Raw genomic sequence first — 20,626 nt, 5'->3', positions numbered from 1 at the left:
TAGTCAATTTAAAATGTTTTACATTAATTAATAGTCAAGCTTGGAAAAACGTAACTGGATACATACTAGAGTCGTGATTCTCTTTTCTGAAGAACTTGAAGCGTATCAAGAGTACTCGATGCGTGCAGTTTCCAGTCTTGCACTCCGACACGTATTTCCAAGGACTGTAGAAGTGCTGAAGCATTAATTTCCAGGAACTCGGCTTCCACAGAAATCTGGAGTGTAAATGTCCATCACGAGGAAATTCTTGAATGGCTTTTTCGTAGCTGACAAATGAACTTCAATCATGTACTCTGTCTCGCGTGCATGGCAAGCAGCCCCACACAGAACAATCCTCGTCTTTACCTTGTGTGGCCTTCTCACACATGTTAAATACAATCGAGCGTGCATCCTATCGGACTTCCCACTTGCACTGTGCTTTCGGATTTGAGTATCGGACCTCGTACTCGTGACAAAGATGTTATGCTATAAAAATGTTTCCACATTATCGAGCCACGAAAATCATGAATAAATTAATTCCATCTTCCTCTATAACCCAATGTTCAAGGCATAATTTTCTGATAATTAATTTAGAAAGAGAAAAAAACCATTGACAGCCTAAGAATCGAGAAAGTTGGACCTACAAATACGTACATGAATAAATCTCATAGCCGCCATTGGACCTTTGACATGTATGTGATTCCATGGCAGGCATTACAAGTTATACTTCTTGTTGTCTCATATGCATGTAGAAGTAGCAATCGTAGATTGGCCCCTCAGACATAGGATCTTGGCTCTTTTATTCGTAGAAATAACTTGGATGGTTTCCTTCCTTGTATATATATGGAAGAGGTGAAAGGAGTAAAAATGGAGAAATTTTTTAATTAAATTTTAACTATATTTATAAGAAAATTATTAAAAAAATTTAAAGTTGAAAACTGTTCACAAAATATAGTAATTTCTTTCATTTTCTAATTATATATTAACTACTTAATCAATTCTTGAAAAATGTAGTAAAAATATTAAGTAAATGAATGAATAATACATGTGCGTGAAGCTCTAATAAGAAAATTCGTGTAAATGGTCATTGGATAACTATTATTGAGTTTTCTTTACTTAAAACAAAAAAAAAAGTTGAAATCGTGAGTCAACCTAACGTTTGTATTGACTCAAATCTAAGCATACCAAGAATCTGAAACAATTGTCATGCTAATTACTCAATATCAAATTAACACCAACAAATATTAAGTAATTAGCATTACAAAAAATAACTTCAAATTAATTTTTTAAATTTTTTTTATCACTTTATATATATATAAACAGTTCTATTTTTAAAATGCTGTTTCGTACGGTGTCAAAAATCGGCCACAAAAAATAGTAGGATATACTTGCACACAATATTTAATGAAATGATACAGAAAATGGATGAGAAATATAGTCCAGATTATAACCCCTGAATAAAGGAGAAAATTCTAAAGGTTGAAAGTTGACGAAGTAAAATATAAATTAATTGAGGTCTAGGCTAACAAGTATGGAGAAAGAGAATCAGCTCTAGTACTTTGTTGTTTCGTTAAGAATACAATGGGTACTTTGCCTCACGCCTTCTCGTTGTTCGCTCTAATTTTGCTCTTGACATCCGGTACAGGAGCCGATCAAATTACCAAGACACAGGCTATTTTCAATGGAAGCACTGGAATAGGAGCTATTGTGGATACAAGTTCCCGTATTGGCAAAGAAGAAATAGTAGCGATGGAAGTTGCAAAGGAGGATTTCTATGGCTTCGGAAATCTAACATTTTTGCTTATAAATGACTCTCAAAAGGATACCATCCATGCAGCTCTTGAAGGTAACTATATGTTTTGCTTTTGAAATAAGTATCGTTTGCCTTAAATTAAGATAAATCCAAGCTCACATCTGTGCGTTGCCTATACAGCTAAGGATCTTATCGACACACGACAAGTACAAGCCATTATAGGACCACAGACATGGGAAGAGGTGTCATTAGTTGCTGGGATTGCCAGAGAAACACAGGTTCCAATTCTTTCTTTTGCTGACACGGCTCCAGAATGGGCACCTGAACGATGGCCTTCTCTACTTCAAGCTTCACCTGATAAGCGTGCTCAAATGAAAGCTATAGCTGCTATTGTGCAATCATGGAACTGGCATCAGGTCATTGTGATATATGAAGATACAGATTCTTCAGCAAGGGGAGTCATACCACATCTACATGATGCCCTTAGAGAAGTTAATTCAGAAGTAAGCCAATTTGTAGCCTTCTCTCCTTTTAATTCTTCTGATTCAATGTCCAAAGAGCTTGAAAATATCAAAAGCAAGCAGTACTGTAGAGTCTTTGTTGTTCATTTGTCCTTCAAATTGGCTGTGCGGTTATTTGAAATGGCAAACAAAATGGAAATGATGAAAAGGGACTATGTATGGATCACAACAGATCCCTTTACAAGCCTTGTCCATTCCATCAATGCCTCTGTAATATCCTCAATGAAAGGAATTCTAGGAGTCCGGAGTTACTTCCCTAAAATGGGACCGCATTTCGTGAACTTTAATCAAAGATTTCGTACACGTTTTAGGAGAAAATATCCCCGAGAAGAAAGGAATGAGCCTGGGATTTACGCCGTGCAAGCGTATGATGCTATGAGGACAATAGCTCTTGGATTAAATAAGACCGGAAGTAAAAGGGGAGGGAAAGAGTTGTTGGAAAACATTTTGGACGCAGACTTTCATGGTTTATCAGGTAAAGTTAAATTCAAAAACCAGAATGTTGCTGCAGCAGAAATATTTGAGATCGTGAATGTAATAGGAACGGGTTACAATGAACTCGGGTATTGGTCCAATGGATTGGGATTCTCGGAGAACATCCATGAAAATTCTAGTTATAACAGCGCGTCGATGATTGATTTGGAGCAAGTGCATTGGCCAGGGGGGCCTAGGTATACTCCAAGAGGATGGACTGCACTGACAAGTGCTAAGCTATTTCGAATCGGAGTGGCTTCCTTGTCAGGTTACGAAGAATATGTGAAAGTGGAAAGTGATGATCGCTTGGGAACGAACTTCTCTGGTTTTGCAAACGAGGTCTTCAAAGCAACTACAGCAAGCATGCCATTCTGTCCGCAATACGAGTTCCAATACTTCAATGGAAGTTACAATGAACTTTTAGAGCAACTTCATCTAAAGGTAAGAGGCAGCTTGATAGAGTAAAATGATTAATTAAATTTTCATTAATTGATCATGCATGCACGCATATTCTGAAAAAAAAAAAAAATACTTTAGACTAATCATACTTTGTTGTACTTGGACTTTTTGCCCACAACACCAGAATTTTGACGCAGTTGTTGGTGATGTGGAAATAGTTGCAAGCAGACACCAATATGCAGAATTCACCTATCCATATACTGAAACAGGATTGGTGTTGATCGTCCCGGTCCGTTCGAGCAGTAAAGCATGGTCATTCATTAAACCATTCACCGCAACCATGTGGGTTTTAATCTCAGTGATTACAGTCTACAATGGTTTTGTTGTTTGGTGGATAGAGCGAAAGCATTGTGATGAACTACAAGGCTCCATCCCAAATCAAATTGGGATCATGATTTGGTTATCCTTCAACACTCTTTTCTCCTTGAATGGTAAATTAAAGTTTTTAGTTCCAATCAGTTTCCTTCTTTGATTTGAACTTTTGAAAATATATAACTAATCCTTTAACAAGCAATTAATTAACAATATCTTGCTGACAACAATTTGATTTAGGGCCAAAGCTTCATAGCAATCTATCAAGGATGTCAGGGGTGGTGTGGCTGTTTGTGGCTCTAATCATCATCCAGACGTACACAGCCAACCTCTCAAGCATGCTAACTGTACAGAGGCTTGAACCCACTATACCAAGCGTTGAAGAACTATTAAATAGCAATGCAATGGTTGGTACAGGAACCTATATGGAAAGATATTTGGCGAAAGTTTTAAAATTCAAGAACCAAAACATGCAGCATTTTCAGTCAGCAGAAAGTTATGTTAAAGGCTTCGAGGACAAGAAAATTTCTGCTGCCTTTCTTGGAACTCCCAGTGCCAAGATATTCCTTGCAAAATACTGCAATAGCTTCATCCAAATTGGACCAACGTACAAAATTGGAGGGTTTGGATTTGTAAGATCTCGCGCTCATATTTATTCACCTTTTCCGTTCATTAATAATTTTCCTGAAATTACTATTGCTAATTTACATTCTTACGGGCCAAACCAAAATATGCATATATATAGGATTAGTTCTTGTAAAATTTGTATTAGGGCCAGAGGCTTTTTGTTGACTTTGTAGGTAGGTTGGACCACAAGTTACAAGGTGTTGAGTTTGACCAAAGGAAACTAACAATGAAGTCTTCGATTTTGAACAAAATTAGCAGGAGAGAGATGATCACTTAGATAGGTTCAATGAATCATTAAATATAAGTTGAATAAATTAGTAGGTTATGGTAAAAGACACATGCCTAATCTTATGCTTAGTTGCTTCGAAATACTAACACGTCCAAATATATATATATGAATTAAACATGAACTTAAGGAGTGATTAAATTTTTACATGGTTAATTTGTTTACCAGGCGTTTCCGCGCGGATCTCCATTACTTGCTAGCGTGAATGAGGCTCTACTGAAAATATCAGAAAATGGAACGCTACAAGAACTAGAGAAGACATGGATTACCCCACAAAAATGCCCGAAGATGCCAAGTGATAGTTCCAGCCTTGGTCCCAGTGGATTTCGAGAACTTTTCTTTATAACTGCAGGCACAACAACAATTGCCTTCGTCATATACGTTTGTCGCACTAATTTGTTGAGGCATAAAAACATATGGGGAATTATCTCAGCTGTACTGAAACGTTGGGTCTCTCCGAGGAGGCACTTCACTAGTAGAAGAGTAGCCAACGTAGAAATTTCATTACCGGAAATTCATCTAAAACCAACAAAATTATCGACGGAATAATTATATCAATAAATTATGGTGATAATTACTGATAGCCAATATTCCATTTGTAATTCAGTTGGTATATACCGATAGAATTACAGACGGAATATATAGAATTTGAAAAAAAAAAACGGTTCGATGATGTGAAAGTTTTTGCGGGTGATTTTACCGATGGACTCACCGAAGGATTCAAACCGGGATCTCCGTATAGTGACGTGACTAATTCACCGTCAGAATTACCGACGCAATCACCGACAGAATAAGTCCGTCAGTGATTTCATCTGCAAAAGTTAATATATCACCACTCTACCGACCCTCTCCTTCTCTATTTTGCCTTCTTCTTTCCCATCCCAACTCTTCCCTCCCAAATTGCAAACAACCCCCCTAAAAATATCCCCCTCTTCTCAACACAAGTCATATTTCTTTAAGTTTCGTGGTCACAACATCCGTGTTTTTTTGTGTGGATTTTATCATTTTTTGTAAGTAAATTTTTTTTAAAAAAATTTAACATTTAAATGTCAATTTTATTGTTTTTTTAGTATATGTATTTTGTTAATGTATGTACAAGTTTTATTGTTATTTCTCAAACAAACTTTGTAGTATGAATGTATAATTTTGTACTTATTATGATTTGTTTTAGATTTTATAAAATTGTATTTGTTAGTAAATTGTTGAAACTTTGTTGAATTACCGAATTACATGTGTTGTGGTGAAATAATTAATAGCTTGTTTAACGGGTCCGTTTTGATTTTTATCAATGCTATTGCAGAGTTATAATTTCCGTAAATTTATATGTATAAATTTGTATGGACGTTGATAATTGATAATGAATATTTATGAGAAGTTTTAATTAGTTTGTTGGATAATCTGGAGGTAAACCAATATTTTTGCAAATTTATTTACCTAATATAGTTAATTAATACATGTTGTCACTATAATTTTATAGAGGTTCGATAGAAGTCATGGGTGATCGTTCATGGATGTATCGAGATTCACCCTAAGGATTGCGGAGGATGAATTATTGTAATGGGGTTAAGGGTTTTATTAATTTTGCAACATCTATTCCCAGAAATTTTACTGAAGGCGGTATTAGGTGTCTATGCAGGAAGTGTCAAAATAAAAAGTATCTGCATCCAGATGTTGTAACGATGCATCTTTTACACAAAGGGTTCATGAAGGATTACCTATGTTGGTATGCACACAGAGAACTATTTGTTCGTAATGATAGCATGGGAGAAAGGGTGGTTGGGTCAACTTCTAGTGCTAACAACGTGCACTGACTATCAATGATGCTTACAGGAATATGGTTATGGATGTTGTCGCACGTACCCCACGCGGCGTCGATGGCAATTTTTGTTTGTTTGCTTGATTGGTTCTGTAGGAGTCTCCACCTAGTATTTAATTGAAGGTTACTAGGAAACTCGAGTGTACTGGTCATTGTCAGAGATTCGAGGGTAAGGAACTGGTTGTGGCTAGGGAAGGTATTAGCATCCCTAGCGCACCCTACCTGAGGTAAGCTACTTCGTGTTTTGATGTGATTTTAAAAAATTAAAATATTAGTCAAATTCTTAAGGCGTTAATAAATCAATTATTAAATCCCAAAATATATGTAGAAACGTGTTCTTACATTTTTACAGGAAATACAACATGATTTTATTTGTACTTAAGATACTTGACCATATGCAAATTAAAACATTAAATTTTTGTCTTTTTTATTTTATAATTCAATAACATACATAAAAAAAAGTTCAAACACACACACATCATTTTTTACATGTTAATAGTGTAGGCAATTTTGGTTTATTATTAGGAATTTTAGGTCTTTATTGAATAACAGACAGTTTCGAATTTCAGGATTTGTTTGAAATTTTCAATAACTTAATTTATAATAATGATAATGAGGTTTATTTTTTATTTGTTACCTTGTGCGCTTTCCTATTATTTTCCGATGCAATTGCTAAATCGGCGCAATTTCCCCTTCATGTGTGGTTACCGAATGCCATGGAAGAACCTACCCCTATTTCGGCTCTAATACATGCTGCTACCATGGTAACAACAAGAATTTTTCTTGTAGCTCGACTTCTTCCTCTTTTCATAGTTATACCTTACATAATGAAGCTAATAGCTTTGATAGGTATAATAACAGTACTATTAGGAGCTACTTTAGCTTTTGCTCAAAAAGATATTAAGAGAGGTTTAGCTTATTATACAATGTCTCAATTGGGTTATACGATGTTAGCTTTAAGTACGGGCTCCTATCGAGCCGCTTTATTTGATTTGATTACTTATGCTTATTCAAAAACATTGTTGTTTTTTAGGATCTGGATCCATTATTCATTCAATGGAAGTTATTGTTTGCTATTCTCCGGATAAGAGTCAAAATATGGTTCTTATGGGTGGTTTAACAAAACATGTTCCAATTACAAAAATTGAAAAACAACAAAAATTCAAAAAAATCAAATACAATTCAAAAATTTAAAAATAAACCCTAGAAATCTACAAGAATTGCAAGGAAGGCCTTCTGTAACTGTAGGAACAGTGGCTGGAAGGTTTCTGGACATTTGAATAGTGGCGGCGCGTCTTCTCCACGTGCCACCGCCACTGGCGGCACATGGGTTCACGCGCCGCCGCAAGAAAGTCCAAGCGAATAGAGAGATCTAAAACGTCTTCTCCCCCTCTTCCTTTCTGCACCGGAGGTGAGGATCACTGTCACTGCAACAAGAGAAAAATGCATAAACAACAGTTGATTTTAGTTTTTCTTTTCTCCTTTTCGGATCTGTTTTTGGGTCTGTTTTCAGTTATGGTTTGTTGTTCTTCCTTCTTCCGGTGGCCGATCTGGCAGTTGTAAAGAGGGCTGCGGTGGTGGCTGGTGGAGATGGAGACCTGGTTCGGTCGGCGGGGAGTGGTTGTTTCTGGTCTTGGAGAACCGGTTGGGGTTTGGCTGGGACAATAAGAAGAGAGGAAGACAGATCAGGGAAGAGAGGCTGGGTGGTGGACGGTGGTGTTGTCTTGGCCGCGAGGGAGAGCGACGGTGAGGGAAAGAAGGAGGGTGAGCGGCGGCTGGCTTCTGTGGAGGCCAATCTGCAGGGAGAAGAGAGCAGAACAGATCCGGGAAAGAGAAGGTCGGGTCATTGTCTGTTGATGTTGGCCAGGTGAGGGACTGTCTTGTAGCCGGCTGGGACAAGAAAATGTGGGCTGGTGTGCTTTCCGGTCGGCTCAGGGAAAAAAACCAAAGGAAACAGAGGTTAGAGGAGGTGTATGAGTGGCGGCTGGAAAAGCTAGGAGACTGAAATCCAAAAGCTGGGGAGGCGGCCACGGTTTCTGGCTCTCTATTTTTTTGCCAAAAGAGAGGGGGACCACAACTGCTGGGAGAAGAAAAGCTAGGTTATTTTTAGGGTTTTTTTGTGGTTTAGGTTTCTCCTTTGATGTCTCAAAATTGACCCTTGTAAATTTTCTCCCCCTCTTTTTATGTGTGTTGCAACCTCTATTTCTAAGCAAAGTGGCTTGGTCCCCAAAACACATTGGTCCCTCAACTTCTTTATTTTTTGTCAATTTTGATTTTTTCTTATTTTTTTGTATTTTTTAAAACGAGCAATATCAATGTCAACTCAACAAGAAAAATCAGTGATTGTAAAATTAACGCGTTAAAAGTTGAACACGTTCAAAATACCTTTGAAAATTTAAATTCTTCTAAGATGACGTTGAAAATGCTAAAAATGATGCAATATATCCAAAAATGCATTTTTTTGGGTTTTTGTTGTTTTTTTGCTATTTTTGGTTTTTTCTGAAAATTTATCAAAAACATAAGTCTAAAATTGGGTAGCAACAATTGCAATGAGAATGAATTAAGGTAATGTCAGTAAATGTCTAATCGTAGAAGAAGAACCTAATGCAGATGCAGTAAGGTTTTTTGATCTGTTAAAAAATTCTGACGAATCATTATGGGATGGCTGCACGAACCACAGTAAATTATCGGCTGTAGCACAGGTATTCACCATCAAGTCAGATCACGAGTTGAGTGAGGCCGGTTATGACAAAATTATTGAATGAGCGAGAAGCATTTTCCCTGAAGGGAACAGGCTGAAAGAGAACTTATATGCTCCAAAGTCTATGATGAAACCCCTTGGTTTAGGATACCAGAAAATTGACATGTGCCCTAACATCTGCATGTTATACTACCTTGAAAATGCTGAGCTGACCGAGTGCATGACATGTGGACATTCCCGTTACGAACCCAGAACTGGCAGGGGAAAGACTCTCAGGCATATAAAACACTTAGACACTTTACAATCACACCTAGACTGCAGAGATTATTCATGTCACCAAGGACTGTTGAACACATGACATGGCACCAATCACATGATGCGGTTGATGGAGTGATGATGCATCCTTCTAACGGCGAAGTATGGAAACATTTTAACAGTATGCATCCTCACTTTTCAGCTGAATCAAGGAATGTGCGTCTTGAGTTGTGTACAAATGGATTCAACCTATTTGGGTCATTTGCTACTCCTTATCCTTGTTGGCCGGTCATACTCACGGTTTATAACTTACTACTAGGAATGTGTATGAGACCGGAGTTCATGTTTTTATCTACTGTCATACCCAGTCCGAGCAGTCCAGGCCGGAATATAGATGTTTGTCTTCGACCGTTGATTGATGAGTTGACGTAGTTTATAAAATTTTGTTGTGAGGTCAGCTTTGATGTGGACTATCAATGATTTTCCAGCTTATGAAATGGTTTGTGGTTGGAGCATGCATGGAAAAATAACATGTCCATACTGCATGGAAAACAACAAGGCATTCATGATAACAAATGGAGGTAAAGCTTCTTTTTTTTTTACTGTAACCGTCGTTTCTTGCCAACGAATCATAGGTTCAGAAAGAACATAGAGGATTTCTTTGTTGGCAGAGTTGAAAATGATGTTGCACCCCTGCGTTTTTTTTGTGAAGAATTGCATGATGTTGTATCAAAGTACGGTGACATTGTGTTTGGTTTTCAATCTCCTCTGCCATAAACTTGATGTCATGCATATAGAAAAAAACATGTTTGAGAATATTTTCAACACCATCATGGATGTGAAGGGGAAGACAAAGAATAACATCAAGGCTAGATTGGATATAGCTTTGTTCTGTAATCGTAAAAACATGGAGTTGGTTTTTGATGGGTCATGAGTCGCAAAACCAAGAGAAAGCTTTGTGTTAGAGAAAAATGCATAACTACTGGTCTATAAATGGTTTAAGAGTCTGCGTTTTCCTGATGGACATGCCTCGAACATATCAAGGTTGGTTAATATAGAGGAATGCAGATTGTATGGAATGAAGAGTTATGACTGTCACGTGTTTATGCAAACACTCATTCCATTAGCTTATCGTGATTTGTTGCTAAAAGGGATATGGGATGCACTCATGCAGATTAGTCATTTCTTTAGAGATATATGCTCTAGCAAGTTGAATGTTGATCATATTGAGAGGCTTGAAACAAATATCATCGAGACAATATGCAAACTTAAGATGATATTCCCTCCATCATTTTTTAACTCAATGGAGCATCTCCCCATACATTTACCGTTCGAGGTAAAAGTTGGAGGACCGATCCAGTATAGATGGATGTATCCATTCGAACGGTTAGATATTACAGTTGCAATGTAATTCATATATAAAAGTATTTTCTTTGTTTTTCTTAATTGAAAATATTTGGTTAATTCCATGCATGTACTTGTTCAATCTTAAGAAAAAGGTTAAGAACAAGGCGCATGTTGAAGCTTTGATATATGAGGCCTATATTATTGAGGAGATCTCAACATTTATCTTGTACTATTTCGAACCTCATTTAAGAACGAGAATCAATCGCGTTCCACGACATGATGATTGTGGTGAAGTGCGTTCTAGTGGAAACTTGTCAATATTCTCCAATCTTGGACGAACCACACCTAAAAATGTTGTAAGGGGAAGATATTTGTCTGAAATAGAGTTCAGACAAGCACACAATTATGTTATATTTAATTATGATGAACTGAGACCTTTTATTCAGTAAGTATATATACTACTTAAACTTCGTTAAGAATGTACTATTTATATATTGTAATATCATAAACTCATATAATTTGGAACAACCTTATAGGCAACATCAACAATATTTACTGTCAAATAACTCACAGCTGACCGAATCTCAAATCTTTCAATTACAAGATGAATAATTTGCCACGTGGTTCAGAACACATGTAAGTACTATCACAAACTCATTATCTCTTGCAAAGTTATTGTATGTCATTACATAATTCTCGTTTACTGTTCATTATTGTACATGATATACAAGGTTTATCAAATAGGAAGGAGTGCTGCTATTTCATTGTCTTCACTAAGCCTGGGTCCTGAAAGAAAAGTTAAGTGTTACAACGCGTATTTTGTCAATGGATATGTGTTTCATATTGAAGAATACGGGCATGGAAGAAAGACATACAACAACGGTGTTTATGTTAAGGGTTCGACTTGTAGTGAGTTTGAAGTTGACTACTATGGTAAATTAGAAGAGGTCGTCGAACTGCAATATCATAGCGAGTGGAATAGAGTATTTTTATTTAAATGCTATTGGTATGACACCACTGGCAGAGGAATTAGAGTAGATCCTCACTATGGTCTTGTTGAAATCAACTCAAAAGCTAGGCTCCGCAACGTAAACGATGTCTTTGTTTTCCCAAAGCAATGTCAACAAGTTTATTACACATACACCCCTTCCTTTAGAAAGGACTGATCAAGAGTTGATTGGTTATTCATTTTAAAAACGAAACCCAGGGGCTGTGTCGAGGTTGTTCAGGATAAGAATGAAGACACAAGTGTGCGAGATGAAGTCTTTCAAGTTAGTAAGTTGGTTGAACCATATCGAGTTGCTCCTTCGATTGACGTAGAAGAAAATTCAAATTTTCATGTTTTCGATGATAATCTTGTTGATGTTGACGTAGAGGAGTTGAATGTTGTTCTGAGCTCTAGCGGACAAGCAAATGTCGATGAAGATGATGATGATGATATCCATATTGAAGATTAAAGATGGAGCTGATAACGATTCAATTGATGACGAAGAAGAAGAAAATTCTAACTAAATATCAGAATCAAGAAAAGTGTAAAGCTTTTTTTTATAATTTAATATTATGGATGATATTTTGTAACATGAAATATTTATTTTATAATTTTTAACTGTTGTTATTGTTTTGTACGGGCAGTTTGTAATTTAAGTGTTTGCAGGAGGGTAAATAGGCAATACAAACATAATTTTTCATGCATAGTACATGATCACCGATGTCTTTATAGATGGAAACCGTCTGTCGGTATTTTACCGAGAGTTGCAAAATATTTACTGTAAATGCCATAATCACCGACGTATATCCTGATGGATACTGTATTTATCGGTATTTCACCGAGAGTTGTAAAATATTCACTGCAAATACCACAATCACCGACGTCTATACAGATGGATATTGTATCCGTCGGCATTTCACCGAGACTGTGCTATAAATCCCAGCGACTGCCCCTTCAGTTCATTTTTCCCCTGCTTCGTTTGAGAGTTCTCTCGTTTTTGTTTTTTTCCTCTCATTTCCTTCAAAACTTTTGTTTTTTTTCCTTGTAATCTCTAGTTCAATCTTTAGCAAATTAAAAAGTATGTATTTCCATTTAATATGCTTAATAATTTTATTTTATTTTATTTTTTCTTTGTTTTAGTTATTGTTATTTTTGTTGTGTTTTTTGTTTTGGTGTATTTTTATAATGTAGATAAAGTTTTGAAATAAACACATTATTAAGGTAAGCATTTTTCATTTCTAAAGTCTATAGTTTTTTTTTTTTTTAATTTGTTCAATATATTCTATTGTTATTATTGCCATAATAATTGAATACTTTGTTGAATTTTAATTGTTATTGTTGAATTTACCTTGTAATTAGTAATTGAATATATAGAAATAAATTTAATTATTTTATCTTAATTTTACTCTATTATTGCATGATATGTGTTTAATTATTTCCATTGATTTTAATTGTTATTTGTATAAATGTTAGGTTATATATAAGATTTTTGAATGGGGTCAATTGGTTATGGGTATTTTCAATATTTGCAGGTTTGAAAACTTGGGGTAGTCTCCAATATAGGGGAGGTGCTGTCAATTTTTTTTTAATAATCAAATTTAATTATGTAATTATTCATATAAAATTATGTAGATGCGTATAACGAAATCAACAGCTTGTCGCTCACATATAGTCGCAGCTAGTTCTTCTAGCAGCGAGGATGACATGTCATTAGGTGCCGATCAAAAAAGTCACTTGCGCTGACTCGCGATGATGCCTCTTCCAGTGCGGTTTCACAGCGCAGAGACGGCGTGCCTTCACAGCAGAATTAATTCACTCGCAAGTATGAGCACATTGGAAGGACGACCTTTCAATGTAAGTTTGTTTCGGTTCGGTTTTGTTTTTTTTTAATTATAACATAATTTATGAACAACTAATCAATATTTCATTAATTTAATTTATTTTCAGGTTCAAAAACATTGAGGTCGCCCGAGTAATATCATCGGCGTTTAAATTGTCGATGGAGATTCTATTATTTCAATGGAGTCAGTTTTCCAGACATCCTGAATGGAGACCTTATATTGATGCATGGTTTTGAAGATTTCAGATTGGTGTTAATTTCTAATTTCCAGCTTATTTTTAATAATTTATTATTATAATTGTAAATAAATTATTATTTTTATTTTAAATAAATTATTTATACACAACATAAATATGAGTGGGACAACGCGCATGACAATGTTGCAAGGAGGGTGTGAGAAAATCACGTGGCAACTAGGTAACATCGAAAACAATACGATATTTTTTTTTAAAAAAAATTTGTTTTAAAATCTAATTTGTCACTATGGAAGTATGTTGTGTGATCTTTGGTATGAAACACAAAAAACACAAAAAAAACGTGAGAGATAACGGTTCCAAGGCTGGAACGACGTGGCGGTTTGGAGGGATTTCAAACCGCTATACATCCCGGGAGATATATTGAGCACGTGATATCTGAGCGGTTCACACGATGCTCACAGTCCGGTGCCGACAACCAGAACTGACAAATTCATGTTTCGGTGACCATGCACACCGGCGGCTCCATTCCGTTTGCTACACATGCAAAACGGATGGTAAGATTAATTTAAATGAAATATATCGTTAATTAATTTGTTGTTACTTAATTAATTTTTTTTCTTACAGGCTACGTCTCTTGGATGTGAGCAGAGCCCAATGAAACTGTTTTTAGAGACGCACGTGCGAAGTGAAGATTGCCAAAATGGGGTGCAATAGTTCGTTGACAATCGTGCTCAACACTTTGTGGTATGTTCGTTCAACCATTTTATTTGGTAAGTTATTATTTTTCTTGAATTGAATATGATGATTTCTTTTTTCATTTTCAAGAGACTTATAATATCCGGTTGAGAGAGAGATATGGGGACGATTCTTTCGACCCATCCGGATTTTGATCCGGATTTGTGGATGAAGGTAGTATCGTCTGGTGGACCCGATAAAAATTGGGTGTACGAGCTCTCCAACACTACATTCATTTCTAGCAATGATGCTCTGCGACAACATCAACCACAGATAGACCGACATATTCAACCTCAGTCTGCCTCTGATTCCAGCAATAATGTCCTGCGACAACATCACCCACAGACTAACCAACAGATTCAACTCAAGTCTGCTACTGATTCTTGCAATTCCCAACTTAACCGTATCAGTGATTCAGAACTACCTGGTTCTCTTGATGCTCTGCAAGACACTAGGAGAGTTTCTCTTCGAACATATCAACCACCATCTCGAATGCAAGACTATGTCACCTATAGTGTGAGGTATCCTATTTCTAGATTTGTGTCTTATCATCGACTGTCTCCAACACATAGTGCATTCCTTACCTATATATCAAATGTCTATGAACCGAAGAGCTTCAAAGAAGCTCAATCACAGACAATATGTGACACGACTAAACGATTGATGTCTTCTCCCAAGTGCAGGAGTGTCGAAGTAATAAATAACCCGGCAAGATCGGGGTCGAACCATAGGGAGGTTAACTATATAAATTATAAATAATAATAATAATAATAATAGTAATAATAATAATAAGTTGAAGAGAGCTTTGAGATGTGATATTGATATAATGATTAAACAATGATAAAAACAATTATCAAGGTTAGAGGATCCACTAATGGTATTTCAAACAAGTATACTATAAACTCTTATTACTCAACTGGAAACCACACACAAAGGAGGTTCCAATCAGATTATAAATTGTTAACATGATTACATTAGTTATCTTATTCGAATAATGCTAATACTTGTAAATGTTGTCAGGTATTCATGATTATAACTTATGTTAACAACAAATCAAGTTCCTTTCATAGCACAGGTGTCGGTTATACGATACGGTTGGGCTATGAAAGTGCCAAGTATTTGTTGTACCAAGGGTTATACAACATAAATCTAGATTAAGCATTTAACAAGCAAAGTATTAAGAGTGAATAAGATAACAAATACAAAACATGTTAGTATCAAATATTAAAGTCCATGTTGAGTTTATACTATACTTATTCTTACACCATTAGTGTAACCTTTTCACCTTGACATAATAAACTTAGCTAAACATAATGAAGAAGAGAAACATAAATAAACAAGATAAGAACATAAATAAGATATAAGTTAACTAAGTAAAGGAAAGGATATTTAAAGCATAAATAAAAGATTAATATAAACAAAACTTAAGCATTACAAAAATATAAAGAGAGAGCAAGAACATGATATTGATCTGAAAACCAAGATGCCTAAATGCATTACAAATGCCTCCTTTTATAGGCCAAAATTTGAAACTATTGATTTGATGATTAATTGTTGAGTGGGTGACCACATCTTGACTTGGTGACAATCCTTATCTTCTTATCTGAACAAAACATCATTGATAACGTTAGAATTTGAACAGACTTAAATCATGAAAGTTCTAGGAAATTATCTCAGCTTTCCAACAAAAAAAGAATCAGAGCATTTGGACTTCTAGAACTCGAGATATGAGCTGAACACTGAACAGTGTCTGGGCTGTAAGACAGATTTCGACTTCTCCGTTGTTGCTAAGATTTGGACTTCCAAACAATATAATTAGGTCTTACACTCTCCATAATGTTTTAGGCCTATGTCTTAACTTTCTAGCCATATAAACCAAATTGAAATCCAAGATCTACAGCTTCACATATGTCCTAATGACTGAACAATGTTCCAGTTTGGACAAAACCAGCATCTCTTTTCTAAGCTTAACCCTTTCTTTGTCTTCTCAATTTCAGTAGTTAAACTCATCAATCAATCCTTTGATTTATGTGATAGGCCTGCATTTAAGATGAACATTTAACATAAATTAAAGGTATCTTATAGTATTAGACTTGTTATTATAAAACATGCTTTAGTTAAGGAGTTATTGATACTTCAAGTGCAAAATGATGATATAAAACCTTGGTAAAAATGTACTTTTAAGTACTAATCATCGTGGATTGATGGTGTTTTCACTGGAGGTTGTGCAAAAATCCCTTTTTCCATTTTTGGAGCTCAGCACTTGTTCAAGCAGATGTGTAAGTCTAACTACTTCACCTTTGATGCTCTCAAGTTCATTTTGATAATAGGCCTCCAATTGAGCTCTTTCTTCATTTTCCATCTTTCAGGTGTAGCAAATCTTGGGTGGGGGACCTATGTTTCAACCTGGTAACATGTATGATAAATGCATGGTTGTTAAAATCGCGATTCAAGTCGTAAAATCGTATGTTTTTACGATTTAATATAGACTTTACGTGCTAAATTGTTCATAAAAATTGGAAATGAGTAAAATCAGGTCAAAAACAGTTAAAATCGTTAAAATCGGGTGAAATCGCATAAAATCGCGATTTTACCACCGATTGAACGAGTTTGCCCGCAGGAGAACAAAATTCAGTGTAGCTGCCACGTGTCACCCGCCTATTGGCTTGAACAGATCAAAGGCAATTTATTTAGTAACTGTGACTCACCGAATTAGTCTTCCGCCACACCAAAAAAAAAAAAGATTCTATCTAGCAACCCAACCCCGAGAAATATATATATATTAATTTCCTGCATCGATGGAGCGTTCAACTGTTTCTTGAAACACGAATAATATTGTTTGAGACCGCCCACTATACCCAAGGGTTAAGCTTTTTCTCCAGCAAGCTAATGAAACTGCCACGTCAGATGTAAATATTCGCATGGTTGGTTAATAAGTGTATGGTTGCTATTGAGATTGAATAGCCAAGACTTTTATATAAATAAATGGAATTAATGAATGCTTCTCTTATTTTCAAATGATCTCGAGTCTAAAACTCTCACGCTTGAGATCATGCATGATCTCTTGGAAATAATTCTAATGTTTCTAATGGTTCTCGTTAAATAATAATTCTAAATTAAATCACAGTTAAAAAATCAAAATATCTTAGAATCAAATCAATAAAAAAATAATTTAAATATAAAATCAATATAATTTAAATTTAATGTATGAATTTTTATTTGAAGCATGAATTTTTTTTAATGTATTTTAAAATTCCTTACGATTTTTTTATGATTTTACGATCCGTTTTTACGATCCGAGTTTGCGTGCGGCTTTCCGTGCCGTGTTAAAATCACGATTTTAACAACCTTGGATAAATGTATGAGTATGTTTCTATATGATGAGTTCGCCCTTCTAGGGTTGACACATGGTCGTACCCTTGCATGATGATACAAGAATTTTGATTATTGCTCTACAACAAAAATTTCTAGTGGTGGAGGTGGCTAACGGTGGCTGTCAGGTGGTGTGCTTGTAGTGGAGTAGCTGTTGCGGTGGAGAAGGGAGTTCTTCCTCTGTGTTTGCGGGGAGTATAAGAAGAAGAAGGAAGAAGAGAGGAGGAGGAGAAGGAGGAGGAGAGGGAGGTGGACCTGCGGTGGCTTCAAGGCGGTGCTGCCGGTGGTTGCTGACCGGTGGAGTTGCTGTGGTGGGCGACGATGGCTCTTCTCCTCTCTATGCAAAGGCATGAGCCTCTGTTTTTTTTTTTTTTGCTGTTGATCGATACTCCCTTCTCTATCTTTTTGTTTGCTAAGTCTGTTTTCGATGCAATCTTCTCAGTGGCAGTGGAGAGGAAGAACAACGGTGGTTCTCCTTTTTCCTTCCTTCTTCCTCTATAATTTTCTCCCCCGTCCCTCTATTTTTTTTCGTTCTTTTCAAAATATTTTCCCCCTGGTATCTATCGTTTGCTCCCTGTTTTCTCAAAAAAATTCCCCCTGGTTTCCTTTTTCTCTCCTCCCCTCTCCTGTGTCGCTCGTTCCCTTGTATTTATAGGCAGTCGGGGAGAGGTTCACTGTACCTTGTCCAAGCACAAGGCATGGTGGTTGGGGCATGGTTCTTTCGCTTTTCATCATGGTGGGGGGCATGGGTCTCCTGTTTCTCCATTAATGAGGGTATGGGTTGTGTCAGTAGTTAGGCAAGTGGGGAGGTAAAGAAGGAGAAGTTGAGCGGCAAAAGGAGATTTAAAATCTTCTTCTTCCCTGCCTCTGTATGTGCAGGGAAGAAGAAGAACAGTGCCATTCAAAATGGCATTGTTTCATTTTATTTTTTGAAGCAAAAGAAATGTAATTGGGAAGAACCCAAAAATGGGTTATGACAACCTTGATGTCATACACATAGAAAAGAACGTGTTTGAGAACATTTTCAACACCATCATGGATGTGAAGGAGAAAACAAAGGACAACATCAAGGCTAGATTGTATATAACTTTGTTCTGTAACCTTAAAAATATGGAGTTGGTTTGGGATAGGTCACGGGTCGCAAAACCAAGAGCAAGCTTCGTATTAGAGAAAAATGCACAACTACTAGTCTACAAATGGCTTAAGAGTTTGTGTTTTCCCGATGGACATGCCTCGAACATATCAAGGTTGGTTAATATGGAGGAATGCATATTGTATGGAATGAAGAGTCATGACTACCACGTGTTTATGCAAACACTCATTCCATTAGTTTATCATGATTTGTTGCCAAAAGGGATATGCGATGCACTCACGGAGATCAATCATTTCTTTAGAGATATATGTTGTAGCAAGTTGAATGTTGATCACATCGAGAGGCTTGAAACAAATATCGTCGAGACACTATGCAAATTTGAGATGATATTCCCTCCATTATTTTTTGACTCAATGGAGCATCTCCCCATACATTTATCGTTTGAGGCAAAAGTTAGAGGACCAGTCCAGTATAGATGGATGTATCCATTCGAATGGTTAGATATTATAGTTGCAATGTAATTCATATATAAAAGTATTTTCTTTTTTTTTTCTTAATTGGAATTATATGATTAATTCAATACAGGTACTTGTTCAATCTTAAGAAAAAGGTTAAGAACAAGGTGCATGTTGAGGCTTCGATATGTGAAGCCTATATTGTTAAGGAGATCTCAACATTTATCTCGTACTATTTCGAACCTCATTTGAGAACGAGAATCAATCGTGTTCCACATCATGATGATGGTGGTGAAGTGCCTTCCAGTAGGAACTTGTCAATATTCTCCAATCCTGGACGACCCACACCTAAAAAGGTCGTAAGGGGAAGATATTTGTTAGAAATAGAGTTCAGACAAGCACATAATTATGTTCTATTTAATTGTGATGAGCTGAGACCTTTTATTCAGTAAGTATATGTACTACTAATTAAATTTTGTTAAGAATGTACTATTTATATATTGCAATATCATAAACTCATATAATTTGGAACAACCTTGCAGGCAACATCGATAATATTTACTGCCCAATAACGCACAGCTGACCGAATCTCAAATCTTTCAATTACAATATGAACAATTACCGACGGACGATGCGAATTCCAAAGGGCAGGTAATTAATGCTTCTCTGACCGCGTGCACTTGCCGACGGACTACGAAAATGATGGAGGGTAATTAAAAAAATTTAGTGCGAAATTCATAATTTGCAGATGGATTTTTAAAAATTCACCGACGGAATAATTAAAAATAAAATTATTTAAATTGACCGTCGGGGATTTCGTCGGTAAAATTGCGGTATATATCCCAGTGACCGCCCCTTCAGTTCATTTTTCATCTGCTTCCTTTCAAAGCTTTAATTTTTTTTTCTCTCATTTGCTTCAAAACTGTTGTTTGTTGCTTGTAATCTCTAGTTCTATCTTCAACAAATTAAAATGAATGTATTTCCATTTAATATGCTTAATGATTTTATTTTTTTATATTTTCTTCTCTAGTTCTATTTTTTGTTGTGTTTTTTGTTTTGGTGTATTTTTATAAGGTAGATAAAATCCTGAAATAAACACATTATTAAGGTAAGCATTTTTCATTCCTAAAGTCTATAGTTCTTTTTTTTAATTTGTTGAATATATTTTATTGTTTGTATTGTCATAATAATTGAATATTTTGTTGAATTTTAATTGTTATTATAGAATTTAACTTGCAATTAGTAATTGAATACATAGGAATAAATTTAATTATTTTATCTCAATTTTACTCTATTATTGCATTATATGTGTTTAATTATTTCCATTAATTTTAATTGTTATTTGTATAGATGTTAGGTTATATATAAGATTTTTGAATGGGATCAATTGGTTGTGGCTATTGTCAATATTTGCAG

General features: G+C 35.7%; 1 protein-coding gene across 4 annotated transcripts in view; it reads left to right on the top strand.

Moving 5' to 3' along the window:
- The first annotated feature begins 1,494 nt into the window (after positions 1 to 1,494).
- LOC7485146 (glutamate receptor 2.7) overlaps positions 1,495 to 20,626 on the top strand; it is an 83,313-nt gene continuing 64,181 nt past the window's right edge. Inside the window, exons 1-5 of one of the 4 annotated variants that reach the window (XM_052445928.1) lie at positions 1,499 to 1,825; positions 1,913 to 3,168; positions 3,311 to 3,617; positions 3,739 to 4,130; positions 4,580 to 5,385. In XM_052445928.1, coding sequence (XP_052301888.1) covers positions 1,561 to 1,825; positions 1,913 to 3,168; positions 3,311 to 3,617; positions 3,739 to 4,130; positions 4,580 to 4,960 — 2,601 coding nt within the window. In that variant the 5' untranslated portion in view covers positions 1,499 to 1,560 and the 3' untranslated portion in view covers positions 4,961 to 5,385. Of the gene's footprint in view, positions 1,826 to 1,912; positions 3,169 to 3,310; positions 3,618 to 3,738; positions 4,131 to 4,579; positions 5,386 to 20,626 lie in introns of those variants that run through there. The other 3 variants (XM_052445932.1, XM_052445934.1, XM_052445963.1) reach the window with 3 other exon arrangements.

This window comes from Populus trichocarpa, chromosome 1 (assembly GCF_000002775.5).
Source record: "Populus trichocarpa isolate Nisqually-1 chromosome 1, P.trichocarpa_v4.1, whole genome shotgun sequence".
Lineage (NCBI taxonomy): Eukaryota > Viridiplantae > Streptophyta > Magnoliopsida > Malpighiales > Salicaceae > Populus > Populus trichocarpa.
This window is presented reverse-complemented; position numbering and strand designations above follow the sequence as displayed.